Raw genomic sequence first — 16,612 nt, 5'->3', positions numbered from 1 at the left:
ATCAGGGATGTCTCTGGTAGCATTCGATTTAGTTGACCGAGAAATGCAAGAAGAAACGTTCAGTTGCTGTTGATTAAAGCGCTGCTTCCGCAATTCCGAGGAGACCTTAAATAGGACGAAAGAGGAGATACGCGTTTCTGTGTGTGGTTCTGTACTTCGACTACCGTCATCGATCAGGCGTATCGATTTGCGTAGGCGGATTAGGAACGAGCAAAAACTTTCCAAGCGAACCGGCGAAAAAGTGATCCCGCGAATAAACTACCATATCGACACAGAAAGTAACGAACAGATTAAGAAGACAATATTCATGTACGCAGAAATTCGACGTAAAATTACTTGTAGTAGTCAGTACGGATGTATCTATGTATAGAGAGCGAAGAACGGTATCTTCCAGATCATCCTTCTCCCTAAAGGAAAAACACCTGCGACCGGGATAGTGTAAACGGCAGTCGTGAACTTCGATTGTGAAAGGGGTGTCGAGAAGTTACCGAGCTTTCGACCAATAGTCTCGTAAACGAAAACTGTGTACCTCTGATGAATATCTTTCGCGGAAAGTGCAACGTTTCTACACATCTCGATGTCATTGCCATAGTTTCGTTGCATGTGGTATATCGTGGGCACGTTCGCACACACGGCACGCTCCACCTCATCCTTTCATTCGATGTGTATACAAAGCACTCGACAACTGTGCTGTTTTAACACAGCTGTCTCTGCTGTTAGTCTACAATGAGCGATGGGTCAATTAAATTACGTTACGTTATTACAATACATCCCATCGATATCCATTACTGATATTTCATTGGAATAGGAATTTTTTTTTGTGAATTTGGTCAGACCCAAATCATTTTGGCCATCCCAAAAAGTTCAAGCTTCGTTCTTCGGTGGCTACCACAATTAATTATATGTTGACGCGAAGTCTTCGAAACAGCACGGTCGTTGGCCGTGTGAAGACTAGGCGGAGCGTGTCCCGTGCGTGCACGTATGAATTCAATTCGACGCATACAAATGTGCAGAACACCGGCGTAAGTACGACGTTCGCGGCGATAGATTATTTTTCGACGTTTAGCTGAAATGTTTCGCATCATCGGCGAACACCTGCCCGGTCGGATGTGGGAAGTACATGTAGACGATCGATGTTCAGCGCGAGACAATTACGTCTCGCGCGACAATGATACCGGTGCCGACGGATGTCTGGAGCACGTAGTATATTAAATTTCTCATATATTTTATTTTCGTTCGCGCGCAGGCAAGGTCGCTGCACGTGGGAGACGGAGCTGTAACGATGCTGATGCATGATAATTCCCGCACACACGATGGGGAATATTCGTTTATGATTTGTAGTCAATTCGCTCGTAAGGGGAGAGCGTCGTTATCGAGGCCCGTTCGCAGTGGTGGATTTAACATGGCGGCTAATGTGCAATTGCCGCCTGGGCCCCTGCCCAGAAGGCCCCCCCCCCCGCAGGGCCTCATCTCCAGAAAAAAATTATGATTAGTTACAGTTATCGAAACATATTTTTTTTCTGTATTACTACACTTAGGGGCCGTCCTTAAATTACGTAAGGGTAATTTTAGCGATTTCGTATTCCCTCCCTCCCCCAGTATAAGAATTCGTAAGATTTGATATTGCATCTTCCTCCTTACGTAATATTTTTTACATTTAATTTGTTTAGTTATTAAAATTCTGTTAAAAGTTTATATAATTCATTTAACTCGGTTTCGTGAAATTTAAGCTAAACTACTTTTCTGGAACATTAATGATAGAATTTGTATTTATTGAAAATTAGGTTGAAAAATATTACGTAAGAAGCTAACTGACTCACCTCCCCCTCTGTAGAAAACGTAAGAAACTCGTGACCCCCTCCTCTCCCCCAAAAAAGCCTTACGTAATTTAAGGACGACACCTTAGCTCGTTTTTAGTAAACTATCTCTTCATTTTCCTGAAAAAAATGGGCCCCTCAGAAGTTTCGCCACCTGGGCCTTTTTTTCTTAAATCCGCCACTGCCCGTTCGTATCTGAATTTATACGTAAAACGACTTTTAACGCTGACACCGTAATTCACGAATGTTCTTATCTCGTTTAAGATTGTACATTTGTTAGAAATTTTCGCCAGGAGATAGGGCGCGAGGGCTATAATGAGAACGAGGCACACACAAACTATTTTCAGTTGTACACATCACAGAAAAGATGGCGAATTATTGCGCTCGTCGAGTTTAATTGTAACATTGCGTAAAAATGTTATCCCTTCTGTTTATTGAACCGTAAGCGGGGAGAGCAAGCTTGAGAATTGTATACGTTGAAGTTACATACCTTGCCCCACTGGCAGGAATCACGATTTATGGACCCGCATGCCTGTACGGTCTATTCTTATGTTATTCGTTATCAATGAATTAGTTGAACAGAGTTTCGATGTTTCTTCAACCAGTCATGATCTTTCGGTAAATTGACGATCACCGTGGATCGAACGTCAAGGTTCCAATTAACGCGTACTCTTATCGTTCGAGCCCATTCGCGTGATCGCGATACATTTCACTCTATTCAGCTATGAATTCTCTTCAATGGTACAGTGTTAAGTAAATATATATTATATATAATAAAGAGAAAAGAATAAATGTGACTTTTGTACGTATGCATTCTTCATAAACGTCATCCTATACTCCTGAATCCCGAGCGGTTTCTTTCAATCTTATAATTTAAAGGAACTCTAAAAAAAAAAGTTAAATTAAACTACATAGTCATCCTCCGCTCATTCGTTTCCAGCTCGTAAAACGCTCCTATATCAAATGCCCAGGCAGAAACGACAGGAAAGAAATTATCGCAAAAATATCACTATAAATAATCATGATACATACTTTCATATGTTGAACGTATTTGGTGATAATCGTCGGATACTAAAGCAGCTTAACGCCTGTGCAAATTATCGTGCATAATGTACGAGACTATAAGTACATAGCGATACACTGATGTGTTTACAAGCGAATTTTCCAACTGTGGGATGCAAGATAATATCAGATATTATCACAGAAACATTCATGGGGTTAAAGATAAAAAGGTAGTATCCTGTAGAAGTCGTATCTTCCTATGTATATACATGTACTTTCGCTGGCTGCGAACTCCTCGCTAAATGAATATGCACTTATGCGGGTATACAGGGTGAGTAACATAACTCTACCGCCTTAAATCACTTTGCAAACTATTTGTTATATGAACAAATATTTCGAAGAAAGGTTATATGGTATCAAGGAGGGGTGTGCAATGTAACAATAATATTTTTGTTTGCCCCCACAATTCGGGAGATTAACAAACATTGTAATTCAATTTTATAAACAATTTAAGCTGGTGGAGTTATGTGACTCACTCTGTATGCAGTAAACTGTGTGCATGCAGCCTATCAGGTTATGTGTATATGTGCATGCATTCCGTTGCGTGTGTGGGGCCGCTGTGGCTAGTCGTCACCAGTCGTCACTCTTAGTTATTCTCAGCGCGATGAATCCGCTGCATTGATTTTTAAACCGTTTTCGCGCTAATGTTCCTATTGCCAATAAATAAACGAGCCTTCCATCGCTGGTTAAAGATCCTGGCACAGTCAAGCGCATTGTGACTCGGTATCCCATATCGCAAAATACGTTCGCGCCTCTATCGATACCGGCAGTGTGTATCAGAATACGCCCACGACACGTTACGCGCCTTTTCTTGCGTGAAAACCGCGTGAGAATTGTTTGAAACGAAGCTGCGGGGTTGAGAAAAAGATTGAAATAGTGTTGTCTGTTTTATGCTCAGAGATTAATCACGAGTAATGTGCCGTGACAGTTGATAAAGGTCGGCGTAGCTCTCCGGCTCGTATTATTCCGTAATAGAACGCGAGTGACGTACAGTGCGGATTGATCTTCTAATTCGCACACGTGAACTAACAGCACATGTGCATCTGGTAAATACAGGATCAAATAAACAAGGAATGGGAATTGACAGTATGAGGGTCGGAGGAGGCCGATGTCCTCCCCTCCTTGTCGGAGGACTTCTCGTTGTTTGTTTAATGCTCATCTGCAACTGGTGGACCCTGTCTTCCGAAAATATCGAGCTTGTTAGACAGATCGACGAGCTCAACGAGCAGCTCAAAATCAGGTATCATTCCGTATTATCGTGCTACTCATTTCGTACTTTATGTCATCCATTGTAATGTAAATATTCGAGTCCTGTCTTTTGTCACTTACGAACTGTTCCCTCTATTTGTGATAATACTGTCCACCTTGTATAATTTCTGCCAGGCATTTACTATCTTGAAGTTCGTAAAATGTTTATCAAACATGCTACAACTTGAAATGACTTTTATGTTAGCATGCCTAATTTCCCAGTTGCCAGAGAAATATATCTATGCATGGTAGGTTGCAGCAATGTTTACATAAAATGAACACACTGTATGTATGAAATTCATTCTGTGATCTTACACAGAGTTCGATCTTGTAATATCCTCATAGATTGGAATTACAACGTGTATCTTTTGATAGTTGCTTCATAATTAAAGTGACCAGACATCCCACATTTGAGCCCTTTGTCCTGCATTGAAAAGTGTCCCGGATTGGACATGTAACTTTTTACATTTTCGCAGTGTCATAAAGTTACCGTTTCCTCTACTTTTTTGTTGTGAAAAAAGAAATATTTTTAAATATATTGTAAATGCTTTAATAAACTACAGAAAACATATCACGGATCTGTTAATCCTTTTTTTTTGCTTGCTTGTCCCGCATTGGAACAGAGATTATCTGGTCACTTTATTCATAAAGAAATTTTCTAGCTTAATGATTTGCACGTATTTTTTATTGAAAATGTGAAACATTTGCGTGCATTTTCAGTGCTGAAGAAAGAGACCAATGCGTCACATTGCGTGGAAATTTAGAGCAGAGGTATAAGCACACAGAAGATGAGGTGGCATCCCTTCACGTCCGCTTGGAGCAGCAGGCAGATTTGAAGAAGAAGTATGACGAATTGGAGGATTCTGTTAATATGTACAAAAGTGAGCTAGACTCGTTAAACAAATTAGATGCCTCCAAGACTGCAACTTTAGACACGTTGAGGTTGGAGAAAGATACTTTCAATACTCAGTTGCACGTGAAACGAGATGAGAATAAAAAGTTACAGGAAGAAATGGATCAGGTAAGAATTTTGGTTTCAAAAAGAATCGTGTACGTAATTTAATCGGTTAATTCTATGTGTAACACAAGACTCTTTTATAGTTGAAGGATGAGCTTGAAAAGGTGAGACTTTCCTGCAGTAAAACTCCCGGGAAAAAGTCCGAATTCATCCAACAGCGTAAGTTGCAATGTTATATATATCTTCCTGATTTTATTTTACTTTTACTCTTATGTTTATTGATCCATGTTTTCACAAAAGTATGAATCGAAATTCATATAATTTGAAATATTTGTCGGTTGTATTTAGAAATTATATATCGAACAACGTCCCCTTTAATTTGAGTTGCTGATTTGATATTGCCTTTCCGAGATGGGAATTATTTTTCGTTATTCGACTCGCAGCAGCTTTCCCGATCGTAATTTCCTAAATAGCTCTAACATGTTTGGGGTATCGATAGAAGCGTTAAACGTAACTGTTTCCTCCCATTTCTTAATCCTACCACCTGACTTAGCATTATAAGATATTCTGGGGGTTTGCCAATTTAGCTACCAGAACAGTCATTAACAAGACTCAGTTGGGCCTTGTTCCGGAGCCATCTGTGAAAGTATCTGTAGCGGGTCAACGTGGTTTGAAGTACCATGGGATTCCGATTCTTCCAACAGATCAACCCGGCGCTGTGCGCCTAAGTCCTCGCCTCTCAGTTACAATGCTGAAAGGTAGCGATACTTTTCTCCTACCTCAGGGGAAGAGAAGATTGCCAGAGAAATAAAATAACAGTCGTGCAGTTACTCTGTATAAAATTATTGTACTTTCTGTGCTTCTATTACGTGACTTCTGTTCATATCAATGGGGTAACATGTTTAATGAACATATTGCACAGCTTATTTATTTAACATATATAGAAATATATGATTTTGTTTCATATTAATTGTCCAAATATGGATGACGGAATATATATTCTCTATAGATGAATTAATTACATTAAATTGCAAATTTAATGTCTACGAAAGTTGCTGCCTTCCGTAATTTAGCTACATTTCGTTATAGCAAATCTAACAGATATATTAACTTCATAGTCTGGTGTATAAAGTATAAGTTAAATCATAGATTTTACTCTATGTGTAACGTATTAAGAAATAAATATGTGAATGTTGTAAATTTTAAGTATATTATACAATACTTTCGTGTACTGTGATTCTTTTCAATTGCATTAAAATATTTTTATGTATCTGTAACCGACAAAGCTGTAATATAAGTGTACTAATAATTCTGTAATGTGTACTTACACATTTGGTCAGGAGGGTGACTAACGGGTGAGGGCTATACTAATTGCAGGGACTACTAAAATGTTATTTAACAGTGACGGTTTGATTGTATTTAAAATGAACTGTAATTAAAATCTTTCAGAAACGTCTTCACTGTTTTATTTTAGAGTAGTAATTTAGTTTACATGACTTTCAGCTCAAGCAGGTCCGAAACAACGAAAGAATAATACGTCAAATGAGGGGGAGGACATTCTAGGATTAGGAGACTTGTATGGAGTTGGTAATTATGTATTATAGTTTAAACATAACTACGAGATCACCGTTATTAAAGCATCAGCTTTTGCCGAACGTGCACAATGAAGTTTCATATTATTTTACATTGATCTCGAGCGAAAATAATATAGAAATGAAGTTGAAATTATTTTACTTTTTGTTTTTAATTTATATAGACAATAGTAAACAAGGGAACGCAGGATCCACTGATGACAATGTTGTAGAGAGTGTCAGAGATCAAGAAATGAAAGCGGCAACCATCGGGGACACATAATAAATAATACAAAAGGACTTCGTACGATACCAAGAGACTTGCTTTGAATATTAATTCACAAAAGAATTACAATTTTTGGTAATGATTCGATGAGCTGTTTTTAAACTATGCGTCGTTATACAGATGACTGTTACATTATGTTTAAATCAATTGAATACATTTCTTTAACATTCTGGACTGATTTGTAATTATGGACCTACAGTAAAAGGAACATTTAATGATAGATAATACGAAATGAGTACATATCAATAATAACTTTGATTTTTAGCGTAAAGTATGGAATCGATTGCAAACGCTAAAGTAATGACTGATATTTTAAGCATATATTGCAACGCACTATAACTGTAGATTAGGACCATGTATTTTAAATACTTTTACCGTCTGCATTTTCATATTTCCATATTACCGTGTCACATTTACAATCGTATACGATATTAATTGTACACAGGCTTATTCTGATCGTATTAAAATTTATTACCGAATATCAAAAAGAGCACACGTATATACCGTATACCGTGTGCATTTTTATCGTAAAAAATTTTGTTGAAAAGCACACTGCGAACTTACATCTTGTCTACCATTTTATCGTATTGTCATTGTAAAATGTGTTCCTTCTGCGCTTATTTCGTTTAGTTATATTAATCCTAGGTCTTAATAGTTGCGCATCTAATTCGATTTACAGTGTAATACCTATTACATGCCATACCGAGCAAACATGCTTTTACAAATTTCACTTGTTTCTTTTTTATATACGCATATTGTACTTCACACGGAGTTGTTCAGAATGCTGAAGAAAATAGTGATTCTATTATGCGGGCAAAGCAATAATCGCTGCCTTCCATTGTTATAAATACTTGAAGACTAAACACATTTCACGTAATACATACATTCGCGGACTTCGTGTTACATGTTCGATTGCTACATACAGCTTATTTTGTATTTTGTAATACTTTCTACTTTACCGGGTACAAAGATATCGTTGACGTGTCATATTATCAATTTTGACAATAACACTTTATATTTATTCCATAAAATAAAAGTATTTCTGTTATCGTAGTTACTAATAAGGAGGATTAATATCAGTATTTCCTAACAGTTTCTGTTTACGAAATGTTTGTAACGAATACAACACTAACACGTATAAATATTTATATAATATATGATAAACATATAAACGATCATGTTAAATTGTATCTCATCAAAATTTATAACTGCATATTTCAACCGTAAATTATTCTGTGTATAACGGAAATGCAGAATTTGACTAGGAAACATTAAGTAACGACTAGATACTTAGCGTATAAACATACGGTTAACCATTTTTTCATTTTATGTTACAAATGACTATTTGCCATTATAAATATGCTGTATTATGTGGCAACTATTTAAACATATATTGCGATTCTATCAACACGTCACCTTACCCATAATTGTGTGCTCCCCTGCATGCTTTTAAAAACGAATTCGCGAAAATCGGGTGTTCTACATTACATATAACGTTATTTAGGTCCACTTGGAATTGTTTGCTTCTACTTAGGAGCAAGTTTAACGATATCTATCAGTTCAGAAACAAGTTCGTAAGATTGTGCCGAGTCACTACGACATCACACGCTGCTGTCACTATTCGTTTAATTTTTTCAAATTAAACATATAAATATATTTGTGTAAATATTTCATTTGATTGAAATTTTCTTCAAAAAGTCCTTACACTTTGTGCGATCCTTAAATATGTAACGTCTGTAAACTTTAGAAATTATTGTAACTTTAATATACTCTATAAAGACTTACTTTTAACTCAATATAAAACCATTGATAAATCTTGTTTCTGCAGAAATTAATTCAGCGTAAATGAAATTCAGCTTTTAACATTATGCCGTTGATTTGGACAAGATAACAATTAATATTATAAAGCTTTTCATGCGTCCCGCATTTACAAATTCTTTACATTTTGTATTACTCCAACATCGAACATTATTTCTTTGGTTATATGATGTAATAGTTGCATTCTAGTAATTAGAATTTAAATTGCCATGTAAGGAACAATACCATCCCAATGCGACTGTATTAATTTGAACAAAGCATACAAAGCATTAATTTTCAATTGCCTATTATTTTGTTTGGCAAGGTGTACCATAAATAACACTAACAGCCTTTTGAATAAATAAGAATGGAAAAGCTAACGTATCGGAGTCAGAAAAATACTATTAATTTTATGTTTAAAACAGTACATATATTGTTAGATTTAATCTTTTATGTTTAGCTCCTTTTTGAGCAGCAAAGACAAATCTAATTTTAGACAATATTGTACGATCTATGATAAAAGAAGAAGAATTCACAGTCTATAATTCATGTCTCCATTATATTTAAAAGATAATGGGGTTAAAGATAAGGCAGTGAGATATTAGTGAAGCAATCTCTGAATAGGGAGACCGATATGAAATGTAAAAGAATTATTCAAAATTTTGGCCGTTGTAATCTATAGAACCTCAAACTGTCTGCACTCCCATTTTTTGTCAATTAAAATTGTACACCACCACAAGGATCTCTATTACATTCAAGGAGAGTAGTGATGATTACTACTATGCCTTTGTTTCCTTCTAAAAATAAAGGCGAAAATTGAACGGAGTCGCCACCACCTACTGTGTTTACGCACTGAATTCCGCGACCTTTCTTTAGCCCGAATTTGTCTGACTAACGAATAAAATGCATCGTCTATGAATTGTCTAAGCGCCGCAGAAGTTTCATAAAACGGGCAACCCAGCTGAGTGGCAAGTGCCTTCCCCTCTTCGGTAGTTACCTACAATGCGATTATCATACATGCAAAATCAATAGATCCTGATTATAAATAGGTGTTCTACCTTTCGTTGGTGTTGCAAATCGAACTTATTCCCAAGCAATACCAATGGTATGTCCTCGTTAGCCCTTACACGTGATATTAACTTTCGGTATTCCAAAGCTTCCAGAAAGCTATGCCTATCCGTTACGGAATAACATATCATAAACCCTTCTCCGCATCTCATATACTGATCGCGCATAGCTGTAAATTCCACCTATGTACAAGAAATACAACAGATATAACAAGGCCCCAAACATTTCTCCTTCTCTATACAGAATTATTGTTTTCTTAACCGCAGGCACTTACCTGCCCAGCAGTATCCAATATATCTAACAGTGCAGCCTCGCCGTCTATAACTACTTGCTGCTGATACGAATCCTCTGTCGATAACAAACAACATTAAATCGCACGTTACTCCAAAGCGAAAGATGCTTGAAGAAATGCTACAATCTCTTCGAAATATTGAAAGCTCGCATCGCAGCACTCCATACCAGTAACAGACTCTTACCTATGGTCGGGTCATGATAGTCAAGAAAGCTATGACTGACAAACTGTAGAGTGACGGCTGAAAAATGATTTCAGTGAAAAAGAGATTTGCGAGTAGTCGACCGAGCACGAATTGGAATACCTGATTTACCAACACCACCATCACCCAATACAACAATCTTGTATACCCTGAGTCCACCCCAGGTAGTGGGCTGCGAAACTACCGGTACGTCGTTCTTGCCGTTCAAGGCTACGCTCTTATCCTGCAGGATGTCAGCTGACATCGTTGGGGAATGCCCATTTACCGGTAACTTAATGCTTGCCACGGCTACGGTACACGTCGCACTTTTACGAACTGACTGACATACTTGGTCACGTATCGGAACACGCGCGTAGACACACCCGTATCGGCTGTCAGATCGGGAAAGATACGGCACATGTTTAATCGCGATTGCAAGCCGTCGTTTTTCGCGGTGACCCTGAACCACGTCCAGCGACCACTTAATGCCCACGATTTATTGCTTCTACAGTTACGCGGAGCATGGCTGATGGGCACAGGCTGACGACCGCGCTTGACAGAACATGACAGCCGTGACCCGCGAGGATTAAGCACGCGCGCGATCGTGCACCCCGTGCACGCAGTGATGTGCAGCGATGCTAGAATCGCGGGGTCACGTGGGGTGCACCCAGGCGGCAGTGATGCCAGATTTGTGGGACGGGGGTCACGTGGGTAGGGAGTTGGGACGTGGGAAAAATGGTTACCCCCACGATGATCTACCGTCGTCCCCCACTTTGTTTCCGTCGCACTGCACACAATCATATATCATATCCCTATTTCTACTGTGTGCGTGCCTCTACGGCTCTTTCCACCAACCAGAGCTGATATGTAATTCCTACTCGTAGTGGAGGAAAACACGCATGTGCGTGAAGACACCGTGACGTCTACCAATCGACGCCAAGGTTGATTCCCCTCTCTACGACTTACGAGTAGGAATTCCATACCAGCCCTCGTCCACGCGCGGATCGGCGGGCTTAAGCTACACTGATGGAGGGGGAAACACTTACAGGAGTGGTGGTTATGTGTGCATGAATTGCGCCTGCGTTAGTCACGCATGCATTACCACCGCTCCTGTAGGTGTTTCTCCTTTCATCAGCGTAGCTTAAGTCCGCCGATTCCTGGGTTCACGTCCCGCGATTCTGGCTGCCAGAATCTGGCATCACTGCACCCAGGGGCGTATTCATCGACTCTATTGTCCATATAATGGGACTATTTACGTACTAAATACATCCTCTAGCTAATATTGCGGTATATCTTTCGACTTATCCCAACAAAAATATTGTATCCTGAAAATGATTCGATATTAGGATGAACCTTACCTTTGTTTAACGTATGCTTATACTCTCGCCCGATAATTTGCAATCCCGTTACCAATAAAAAATTTTGATCAATATAAATTTCGCCGGCGCAATATGCATGCGTAAAGAGTAAGTGCACGGATTGGCAGGGATATCGATTAAGATTTCTTCACTGGATAGTACAATATTCCGACTATATATTCTTCCGCGATATTTTAAGATTTTAGAACGGACACATTAGAGATATAAACTGAATAATTAAAACTAATGTAATAAATATTCTCATTGAAACAATAATCTCGATTTCTTCTGTGGCAATCATATTTCTAAAATACACTCCATTAATTAGTCAAGCTTCTTTTCGAAAATACATATGGCTTGTTCTGTTATTAGAAATATGAAACGTTTACTTACGAAAATCAGTTCCGTCCATCGATATTTCGATACTTTGGCAAGAGAAGTATGAAAAATTATTTAGGAGAATAGTAAATAGAAGAATATTTGTCACGAATTGGAAAGTTGGATTCGATTCGTAAGTGAAAAGATCGTGATAAGGTATTGGTCCTGTAACTATTGCGATTTGCGTGGAGACAAGTGTTCGATTCGAGAATTTCGAGAGAACAGCGTCAGTATACCGCGCTGGTTTAAGGCCAGTGGTAGGGCGGTAGAGAAAACTTTCGCTAATAAATTGTTAAACAAGATCGTGGTGATTTCGATAGAGACAGGAGGCAGTGGGTCTTTGATCTAGCTGGATCTAGCGTTAGCCCGCAGGATCGACGTGCTTGATTAAACTGAATACCTCGGGATACATGTATGCTTGCTGTCGGAGGTTATAACTATTGTTACAGACAGCGAGCATTATGAAGACTTTCTCCGACGAAACGAGACTGAACGACCTGTGCCCGTATATACGCCAATGTATGCAACTGCTCTCGATAAAGAATACTGGTGCAAATGTTACTCATCAACATGCTCTTTACCGCGGTACCGTTTCGAGGATCCAACTGACATGTTTAGCAGATTATTATTATCAAGAAACGGAGAACACGTGGGCATTTTAACAGCCGTGTGTACATAGTAGATGATAATGAATTAAACATACGTGCAATGTCCTTCGTGTTTTTGATACTTGAGTTTTTTTGATTCTTGAGTTAACATCTTCCCTCCCCCCCCTCACCGACTGTTTAATGCTTGCGCTTGGCACTAGCAAACAGAGCCGTGCATCGTGGATTAAACGGTCTTAAATAACGTTGAACAGGGTAAAGATATATGTGTACGCAAAAGTTAAGAATTATGAGATTATCGATGCTAATTAGAACAATTCCTAGGCGACAGTTTTACTCTATATGTAAGAAACAATGTGTACCTTAAGCAAAGCCGTAAGTTTCTGTCAGATTTATGAAACTCAAGCTGCTGTACCTCGTAATGTAGTGGCATGCTAACAAATTTATATTTTCTTTTTCAGATACTCAAATTCCTTTATAGAAGTTACTGTAGCATGTTAAGTTGTACATTGAATAGAACTTCTTAAAACAGTCACTTGGCGTAATAACAAGCGACATGTTCTTTTATATGCGCATGTAATTACATTAGGGAAAGGTCCTTGTAAAAATGTCTGTTACCTCTTGTTCGAGAACTAAGGGAATGGATTGTATGAATAATAAAGAAGAGATGATATATGAAAAATGGGAACGTTTTCATAATTGGGTACATTGTGTATGCATTGTTACTTTTGATCTTGAATTGGGTCAAGCTATAGAGGTACATTACGCTTGTTATGCTTTGCAATTATGGCATTTCTTTCATAAAATTCACATCATTGAAAAAATGCTCCGTCTTATTTCACAGGCTGTATATCCAGATCATATCAAGTTATCCGAACAAGAGAGATCTAACGTCTGTTACCTTGCTTTTCCTGATTCTAACTCTGGCTGCATGGGGGATACGCAATACCATGTCAGGATAAGGCAAAACGGAGCTATAGTTCAGGAGACTAAAGCTTTAAAAGAATACGATAGAAGATCACCTTCGTTTTTACAATGTGATAAGGACTATTACTGGGGTTATGTGTACTTCCGTCAAGTTAAAGACAAATCCCTTCCAAGAGGATATTTTCAAAAGGTTAGTATCGCCTAACGACCCAATAGAAACGCGAACCAATCATATCGATTTAGGGACCATTCCCTAATGTAATCTTTGTTCGCGCCGCAGAGTATTGTTATAATTACGAAACTGCCATTTGTGAATCTCTTTGGTGAATTATCTGCTTTAATCGCACCCGAGTTCTTCGAAATGGGCAACGCAGTAATGGAAGCTATCGTAAGAGAGATTGATCAATGGCCGCCCCCGATACCTGGCCAGATAGTACATTTGCCGCTCATAGGTGTTTTGTTCCAGGTAAATGCACTTTAATTTTAGTTTAGCGAGAGATGGCAATAGGGAGAGCCCGTTGCTCGTTACTTTTCATTTCTATTTCAGACATATATTCCAAATCAAAACTATAAAGCAACTGCACCCACAATTGCTGCCATGGATCATGCGCCAAATTTTCACGCAACTAGAAGACTAATTTTAACATCTGCCTATGAGGGAGATATGTTTAGAAGTTTAGCTAGCGTTGTAAGTTATGTACACCTACTATGGGAGTTAGTATTACTCAGCGAACCGATTGTCGTTATGGCTAGTTCTCCTACCGGTTGCTCGGAAATGGTGCAAGCACTCATCGCGTGAGTATTCCCTTGTGGTTCACGCAAACAGTTTGAGAACAGAATTCACAACGAATTACTTTTTAGAATGATAGCGCCATTGAAATATTGCGCGGATCATCGACCTTATTTTACGATTCATGATTCTGAGTTCAAAGAGTATACTACGGACGCTCCATCGCCTCCTGCTGTAATACTAGGCGTAACTAATCCATTTTTCGCGAAGACTCTACAGCACTGGCCTCACATTATCCGAATAAGCAATGGAATTACTAATGGTAAGTTCGTCTTATGAAATGTCGCGCGGGTAGAGTCTTAATGTTCCTTATGTTTTAGAGAATCAAAGGTACAAAATAAAGAAATCGGAGAATCTCAAAGTCCTGGACTCGAAACCAGGAGTTTACACGCAATATAAACCGTTCCTTCACAAGGACAAAACTATATTGAAGAAATTATTTCGAGGTATTCAAACGAAAAGACCGGGCGAGGTGCAGACGGCACTTTTAAAGCGTCACCTGATAGAATTAACGGAAAGTTTTATGATACCTCTTGAGAGATATATCGCGAGTCTCATGCCGCTGCAAAAGGACATATCACCTTTTAAAGTAATTGCAACCTTCATTATTAATTAAATACTTCGTACAAATACAATAACGTTATACGAATCATACGCGTTTCAGGCTACACCCATTCCCGAATTGTTTAACCCGGACGACTTTCTAGCTACTTTAAGCAGTGCAGGACCCCAACTGACTACAGGCATCAAAGGAGATTGGGTCGGATTGTATAGGCGATTTTTTCGTTCGCCAAACTTCTCTGGGTGGTTTCACACTAGATACACCGAGTTGTCGCAAAAATTGCAAGTTATACAACTCGAAGCACTATCGAAAGCGGTGTGTGTTTTATATTATGATTCTGTACTTTCTTTGCAGGGCGCTCCATTCTTCTTTCGTTTCATAGCAACCGCTTTTTACAGGATTTAAAGACATGGGTGCAAGGGAAACAAGAGGTAGAACTAGTTGACATGATCCTCAGGATCCGACAGAAGTTAGAGAAGACATATATCGACGAAGTACCAATAGGCAATTCCGTTAGAGAGAAACTCCAGGAACGTATAAACGACATTACGCACACGTTGCCGGACGACTTGAAAGACATATTGAATCATGAATCTTGACATTACGTGTACTCTATTAATTTTAAAACCCGCTAAATGTCTCCGTTTAAATACAAATCTGAACCTATCAGCATGTCAATGGAGGAACTAGATTAAAACATATGTCCAAACATTGCTCTCTGTGTTGATAAACGTAAACCAATGACGTGAACGAAATATCCAAAATACGTAGAGCACGCGAAAGATATAAAGAGATAACTGTGTTGATGTACTTTGAAAGAAGTCATGTTTCATTTTTCTTTACCATCGTTCTGTATGTTCTGTTTAAATACTCCAAAGTGGATGCCTCTGGACCGTGCGTTCTTTTCATACGTAAGAGGGAGAAGTGATACAGAAGTCAATACTGGTGCGTGAAATATTTCATAGGTGCAACTGAAGATTTACGTGCTCATCTTAATATTCCTACGGTGACTAAATATCACGTATTATCTGAATATTTTTTCCCGACTGAACATACTTGTCTTTTGATATTTTACAATTCATCTCTACGTTATGTAACTAAGTTTCTTCCTAACATTATTTATATAAAGTAATTTATTAGTAACTTCCGATTGTTTTCTCTTATATCCAGGAACGAAGTAATATTTTTAATACAATTGTAGTTCTAAATCCTAATCATTTGTAAATGTAACAAAAATGAAGAGCACTAACTGCTGTATGTATATATGTGTTTAACTTGAGATCTGTAAATACTGACGTGAATGGTAAATGTAATAAAGATTTATTTTAATAATGTTGTCGTATTATTTTTAAATTACCAGATACACCTCGGCCGCGAAAGAACCCATCCTTACGATATAACTGATAACCACGGCCATTTTCTCGTATTATGTGCTATATAATTAATAATTGTATTACATTATTATGTGATACGATTAGAAATTATACGCACAATAATTGGACGAACGCGATGAAGCGGGTTGTTTGCAAAAACTACCCGCAAAGCATAAATTATTTTTTTTCTGCCCGTAATAATTGATATACAATTCGGAAAAAAATATACGAGGTACAGTTAATATGTAGCTATTTTTGCTCTTTTATTTCATTTATTTATCTGAAGTACGAACCGAGCAAAAAAAAATGATAAAATTCAGGGTTTTTACCTCCACGGGG

General features: G+C 38.2%; 3 protein-coding genes across 4 annotated transcripts; 2 read left to right on the top strand and 1 right to left on the bottom strand.

Moving 5' to 3' along the window:
* The first annotated feature begins 2,878 nt into the window (after nucleotides 1-2,878).
* On the top strand, nucleotides 2,879-7,112 carry LOC143373300 (uncharacterized). 2 transcript variants are annotated; one of them, XM_076820436.1, is made up of 6 exons: nucleotides 2,879-4,119; nucleotides 4,848-5,148; nucleotides 5,229-5,304; nucleotides 5,673-5,843; nucleotides 6,589-6,672; nucleotides 6,842-7,112. In XM_076820436.1, exons 1-6 carry the CDS (start codon nucleotides 3,953-3,955, stop codon nucleotides 6,937-6,939), a joined length of 897 nt encoding a protein of 298 aa, XP_076676551.1. In that variant the 5' UTR covers nucleotides 2,879-3,952; the 3' UTR covers nucleotides 6,940-7,112. The 2 variants fall into 2 exon arrangements, with proteins under 2 accessions (XP_076676551.1, XP_076676552.1); XM_076820437.1 differs by lacking the exon at nucleotides 5,673-5,843 and having other exon boundaries at nucleotides 2,885-4,119.
* Ric (Ras-related protein interacting with calmodulin) lies at nucleotides 6,132-11,000 on the bottom strand. The gene is made up of 5 exons (XM_076820438.1): nucleotides 10,404-11,000; nucleotides 10,284-10,340; nucleotides 10,082-10,155; nucleotides 9,798-9,989; nucleotides 6,132-9,736 (listed from the first exon to the last, which is right to left on the bottom strand). The coding sequence occupies exons 1-5, from the start codon at nucleotides 10,543-10,545 to the stop codon at nucleotides 9,494-9,496; spliced, it is 708 nt and encodes a 235-aa protein (XP_076676553.1). The 5' UTR covers nucleotides 10,546-11,000; the 3' UTR covers nucleotides 6,132-9,493.
* Nucleotides 11,001-11,706: 706 nt separating this feature from the next.
* Nucleotides 11,707-16,232, top strand: LOC143373299 (protein DENND6A). Its single transcript, XM_076820435.1, has 9 exons — nucleotides 11,707-12,996; nucleotides 13,083-13,378; nucleotides 13,466-13,738; nucleotides 13,829-14,014; nucleotides 14,096-14,343; nucleotides 14,410-14,600; nucleotides 14,659-14,927; nucleotides 15,003-15,215; nucleotides 15,299-16,232. The coding sequence occupies exons 2-9, from the start codon at nucleotides 13,229-13,231 to the stop codon at nucleotides 15,497-15,499; spliced, it is 1,731 nt and encodes a 576-aa protein (XP_076676550.1). The 5' UTR covers nucleotides 11,707-12,996; nucleotides 13,083-13,228; the 3' UTR covers nucleotides 15,500-16,232.
* The last annotated feature ends 380 nt before the right edge of the window (nucleotides 16,233-16,612 follow it).

This window comes from Andrena cerasifolii, chromosome 9 (assembly GCF_050908995.1).
Source record: "Andrena cerasifolii isolate SP2316 chromosome 9, iyAndCera1_principal, whole genome shotgun sequence".
NCBI lineage: Eukaryota > Metazoa > Arthropoda > Insecta > Hymenoptera > Andrenidae > Andrena > Andrena cerasifolii.
This window is presented reverse-complemented; position numbering and strand designations above follow the sequence as displayed.